Source organism: Mchenga conophoros, linkage group LG3, assembly GCF_057382185.1.
Source record: "Mchenga conophoros isolate Kocher_MC1m ecotype Shallow Benthic linkage group LG3, M_conophoros_male_GT1.1, whole genome shotgun sequence".
Taxonomy (NCBI): domain Eukaryota; kingdom Metazoa; phylum Chordata; class Actinopteri; order Cichliformes; family Cichlidae; genus Mchenga; species Mchenga conophoros.
In genome coordinates, this window is record NC_140528.1 from 33,343,156 (window position 1) to 33,348,976 (window position 5,821).

The 5,821-nt window shown below is 44.9% G+C and overlaps 1 protein-coding gene across 1 annotated transcript; it reads left to right on the top strand.

The window, feature by feature from the left end:
• Nucleotides 1–705: 705 nt before the first annotated feature.
• LOC146578262 (uncharacterized) lies at nucleotides 706–5,573 on the top strand. Its single transcript, XM_085267791.1, has 7 exons — nucleotides 706–736; nucleotides 1,807–1,848; nucleotides 1,928–2,194; nucleotides 2,275–2,514; nucleotides 2,598–2,774; nucleotides 3,349–3,474; nucleotides 5,320–5,573. The coding sequence occupies exons 1-7, from the start codon at nucleotides 706–708 to the stop codon at nucleotides 5,571–5,573; spliced, it is 1,137 nt and encodes a 378-aa protein (XP_085123917.1).
• The last annotated feature ends 248 nt before the right edge of the window (nucleotides 5,574–5,821 follow it).

The following is a 5,821-nucleotide window of genomic DNA, read 5'->3' on the forward strand; positions in this document are numbered from 1 at the left end:
CAGACCGAGGCCCGAGGTTTGAGGGCCCTCCACCCCCCAAAGTAGCCTGACGGAGTCATGGATGCCAGGCCCTGCCAAGCAGCCGCCGGGAGTGAGCCAGTATGTGAGACCTGACTTGACACATAGACATAGACAAACATGCACACACAGACACAAACATACACCACCCTCATACACACATATACAAATATTCAGCACTCACCCAGTGTGGAGACAAGATGAACCCACACTCCCCAAACACACTCTGAACCCCAAGTCCATTTCTTTTAGGGGAGAAATGTTTGATTTTGGGGTGGGGGTAAATTTCATGATACATGATCACATGGTCAAATATTTTTAGATGTTTGGCTCCTCCCACGGGATGGTGTGCATCTTTCTCTGCTTTCTCTGAGATGTGAGTATGGATATGTGTGTGTTGACTGTTGAGGCAGGTGGATGCTGCTGATTGCTGGTTTGAAAGAGTTCCTAAGTGTTGATTGGATGATTGGATGTACAGCAGCTTCTTAAACCCCAGCTCACAGCCACCTCCGCCCTCTACTTCCCTCCTCTGTACCAAATAAGGAGCCAGCTTTGATCCAAATCAGCTAACTGCGCATCACCAGCTCTTCCTCGTCCTCGCTGTCCAGAAGCAGCAGCGTGATGATCTTGACAGGGAAGTGGTGAAGCTGAAGGTGTCACTCTGCTGCCAGTCGTCGTCCCGACAACATGAAGACTTCATCTGTGTCTCTGCTCCTCGGTGAGTCAAACGCTGAAATCCTTCACTCACTCATAGCGTTCATTTATCTTATAACACAGTAACAGAGTGTGTGCTGGATGCTCTCACTGACTGACTCTAAAATGAAATCTCTTCAGGTCTGTCCAAAGTCTGAAGTTACGTTTATGCGAGAAGAAGAGTTCACTCTTCTTCTTTAGTGTTTTTGTTGTTTTAAAGTTCAGATCCATCGTGTGTTCTGGACTCAGAGAGTTGGACCTTCATATCCAGTTTGTTGTCTTTAACATGTTGACTTGTAGAGAAGTCAGGCAACCTCTTTTTTTTATCGAAGATCAATTTTCATTCAGGAAACCACAGCTGCTAGCTGCAGGTACCACATGCTCCTCTGGTCTGTTATGTAGTCTTCACTTCCACTATAGAGAGCAAACTTTCCTTTATGTGGACTCTAATGAAAGGACTGGAGACTGTTTTTTGTCATTTACCTTACTTTTGTGCATTTTGTTATTTTTCTCATGATGAGCTTCAAACAGAAGCAAACTGGGACTCAAACCTGTGAATAAAGATCAATGAAGCAGCTTCTCCAGGTTTTTATTCAGCAGCTGATGCTGAATAAACAACTAACCCTTATCCCATGGCTTTGGTTTATAAGTTCTGACTGTTTAATCCTGAGAATGCTTTTCTTGCCTGCTGTACCCCTTACTCTTTTATTCCCTATTGCCCATCCACCCCAAACTGCTGAGTCTTCATGAAGCCTGAGTGTGGAGCAGTTTCTCTTCTGCTGCCAATAATCAACAATTCCCCAAAATCTGCTTAGTTTGGGAAATATTTAGGTGCAGGGTGTTGGATTGTCAAAACAGATATGACGCCCACCTCATTCAGACCAAGTGTACCAACATAGTTTCGTCAGCATGTGTTAAAACTGAGCTGGCGCTTTGTGTGATGTTTATAAGTCTAAATGTACTTTTAAAACCTAAACAGAACCTTCAAAGTGAATTAAAGGTCTCCCCCCTTTAATGTGATGTTTTTGGAACAAGACCAGATTGAAACAGGTTCCTGCCCTCTGACCTTCAGTGACCTCTGACCTCCTGTTGCAGGTGTGTGTGTGCTGCTGCTGTCTGCACTGACTGTTTGTGCAGGTGAGTAGATGAAGTGCACCATGGTCCAGGACAAACACTGAGTGTAAACACTGATAGAAACTGTCCGTCTGTCCTCCAGTCTCTCTGAGCGTCAGTCCAAACCTTCAGCAGTTCTTCACAGCAGCCTCAGTGTCTCTGACATGTGACGGTCAGCTGGGCTCTGATGGATGGACGGTGAAGAGGGACACAGGAAGTGGGACTGAGTCATGTGGAGCAGGGGGGCGGGGCTTCAGGAGGTTCAATGGTCCATCCTGTGTTTTTGATGAGTTCAGCCCAGTCAGTGGAGTTTACTGGTGTGAAGGTGAAGCTGGAGAGAAGAGTGAAGAAGTCAACATCACTGTATCAGGTAATGAAGTCTTTCATTTCATCAGACTAACAGCACACTGTTATACCACCTCTAACTCACTCTGTGGGTCTTTTCCTCAGATAAACATGTGATCCTGGAGATCCCTGCACTTCCTGTGAGGACAGGAAGTGATGTCACTCTACGCTGTAAAAACAAAATTGGTGGCACAGTCGCAGCTTATTTCTACTTTAATGGACGTCCTGTTGGACCTAAATCAGAGAAAAACATCACCATTAACGTGCAGCAGTCTGATGAAGGTCTCTACTGGTGTTCTACTGATGAGTTTGGATCATCTCCTCAGAGCTTTCTGAGGGTCAGAGGTCAGAACACTGTTTCCTCTTAAAGCTTAAACCTGTTGAGCTGATAACAAACTGAATGACCCAGCTTCATATCTTTCCTGCAGATCCTACTACACCAACACCACCAACAACAAAAACATCAGCAAACATCCATATCTCCTGTTCTCCTCCTCCTCTTCCTAATCCCTCCTTCATCATCCCAGTCATAGTTACTGTAGGTTCTCTGGTCCTTGTGGTTCTGGTTTTGGTTCTAGTTCAGCTTCTTTGGAAGAAACACACAGGTATGATATCCGTCTGACCCACCTGGGCTCTTTTGGTTCAAGCAGCAAATTAAAATATTTTGAAATTTCACTTGAGAAAATCTGAGGGACTTTCCTGTCTGCACTTATTTTGTAGAGCACTGGGTCCCAACATCTTTAGACTGATGCGTTCCCATGGCCCAATTGAAAAGTTTTAAAAGTTCTGGAAGTGGGTCCATAAAAATGAAAAGTATTACTGATATAAACTTGGCTTATCTCTCATTCAAAGTCAGGTCCAGACAGCTTCCATCAGGGTTTCAATTTTAGGATCGCTCCCTAGAAATTAGATTCAGACTAAAACCCCACAGACACAAACACCAGTTTGGGTTGTTTTTCCCGATTGGCTGTCACTTGTTAAGGTGGTATGATACGGGAACAGTTTTCTGTGGTCTCATCACTCTGATGCTGCCATCATGGCTCTGCTTAATCCATAATCAACGAGTCTTTGCTCCTGAATCCTGTACCTGTAACATCAGACTGTCTATGAAGGTCTTCTAAACATCCTACAGCAGTGAAGTGATCACCAACGTTCATTCACATCACATCATTTCTGCAGGGAGACACCAGCCAGCCTCTACAAATGATGTCACATATGCCGAGGTCACCATTAGAGAGTCAGCCAATAAGATGTCAGTCATCCAACCAGAAGGGATTTACTCCAGCCTGAGCATAAACACTACAGGTACACATTCTAGCAGGTGACATAAATGAGCGATAAAAGCAAGAGAAATTGAGAGTTGAAGAAGATGAGACTTTTTTTCTCCTCTTCATGCTGCCATGTGTATTTGACCTCTGTCTCTAAATTAATCTGAAAGTTTCTTGTTCTGGACAAATTTAAATGTAAACCCATTTTCTAAAAATTTTAAATTTAAAAAATGTGTAAATAAACAAAGAATACAAAGATTTGTAAATCTTATATTTTATTAACAACACAATACCAAAACCAGGTTAAAAGAAGAGAAAACCAAGTGGTACCAAAGACCAACAGCTGGAGGAGGAACACTTCCAGAAATGACTGTCAATGAACACAGTTCACCACACCACCTATTCCAGGAGCGCAGCTTCATAGTAGGAGAGTCAGGTGCTGAACTGGCCTGCCTGCAGTCCTGATCTTTCATCAATGAAAACATCTGGAGCATCATGAAACCAGAAGCAGGACAAAGAAGAGCCAGGACTGCTGGGCGGCTAAAACCCTCCATCAGACACGGATGGAGCAACATCCCACTCCCAAAAAGTCCAAAAGCTGCTGTCCTCAGTTCACAGACATTTCCAGAATGATGTTAAAAGGCGAGGCTGTACAGGAGCATTACAAAATTACACTTCTGACATGTGTTTGGTTTTCTGTCTTTGAGAGAATATGAGACTTGAAAATCATTGGATTCTGTTTTTATTTGTTTTAAACAGCATCACTACTTTGAGGTCGTAACATGTGGTCATGGAAAAAATATTTTTACCTCAAATATATCAAAAGTTTTGAAAGTGGGACAGGAACGCAGGATCCACAGCAGGTCTGCAGCTCTGTCGCTAGTTTCCTGTTTTACAGTTAACGTTGTCACTGGTTTCCACTAAACCTTTACTGTGGTCTCTGTGGTCGAGTCACTGTTTGAAAAATGGGACAGTGACAGTGTCAGACAGCCGTGGCACTGATCCTGCAGCTTCAACAGATCGCTGCACTGGAAGAATGTGATTGGTACATAGTGTGAGGCAGTTCAGGTTAGTATGAACGTCTGCCCTTTTCCAAAATAAATGTGGGAAATTTTCTTTATCCATGTGTGTTTGGTGAAAAATAAAGTTGACAAGTCGCTCAGAGAGAGATCAAAGATGAGGTTAGGCCACCTTTTGGATTCCACACGAGGAGCTGATGAAGATGCAGAGTCACCAAAGTGACGGGAGAAAGTTCTCCTGTGTGAGATGCAGCAGTCACATCAAAAGCAGATAAATGGTGAAGTCACCTGAGTCAGTAGCTGTTTTTCCCCAGAGTCGAGTGTTCATTCACCCACATCAAAACAGGTGCTGCTCGTGTGGTTAACTGATGAGAGAAGCTGAAGTCTCTGCGTGACAGGGCTTCCTTGTTGACACCAGTGGGAAATGATCAAAGGTAAAACAACCGGTGTGATAAACCACGAAGTGTTTTATGTGTTTAAGTTCAGTTTAACTGCTGTTCGAACGTTGTGGACTGTTTCCCGCCATGAAGAAAGAAAAGATAAACAGTGTCTGACAGAACATGAGAGTGTGCTGAACTGGATCAAATTATTACTGAGAATGAAATACCATGACCTCATGAACTACAGTAAACTAAGAATGATGATGAGTAGAAGGAAGAAGACGACCCACAAACTCCCTCCTCAAATGCCTGTCTCCTCAAGGTCAGCTTTGTTTCACTCAGCAGTTCCACCTCAACAACGCCGTGTGGTTCAGTCGAATTTTCCCGTATCAGTTATAGTTTCCCTGCTTTCTTTCTTTCCGGTTGTTTCTGCCCTCCCGTGACCATCCTAGAGCCTGTCTCTCTGCCTGTTCCTGCTCACAGAGAGGCTTGTACCCTGCCTTCCCCTGCACCCTTTCCAGTTCCCTGAATGGTGGTCGCTGTGGTCCAGTCAGTCCCAGTTGCCTAGAGCAGCTAGGGCTCCGCTTGTCCCTGCAACCATATCAGTTCCTCAGGTAGCAACAGCTAGTGTCCAGCTGTCACCTGCTCCCAGCGTGAGGACATCCAAGGCCCAGTCCACCTTTGCACCCTGGCTGGTGTCCAACTACTTCCCATGCCTGTCCCTACTCGTAGGGTGACAGTGGCCAAGACACAACCTATCCTTGCACTCGTACCCATTCCTTGGATTGGGACAGCTGTTCAGCCAATCCCTTCAGCAGTACCTGTTCTAAGCGCTCAACGAATCTTAATACACCATGGAAGCACAAGCAACAGGGGCGGGGGTAAGCCGGTGTAGACAGCACATCTGGTCCTGTAGCATGCGCTGGGCCCAGATCTGCCCCCTGACCTCGGCCTTGGAGATAAGCATGCAGAGGTGTTTGGGGTG

Coding starts and splice junctions, on each gene's coding strand:
- LOC146578262 (XM_085267791.1), top strand. CDS start 706: ATGAAGACTTCATCTGTGTCTCTGCTCCTCG. Junction 737..1,806: donor ATCTGTGTCTCTGCTCCTCG/GTGAGTCAAACG, acceptor CTCCTGTTGCAG/GTGTGTGTGTGCTGCTGCTG. Junction 3,475..5,319: donor CCTGAGCATAAACACTACAG/GTACACATTCTA, acceptor TCCTGCTCACAG/AGAGGCTTGTACCCTGCCTT.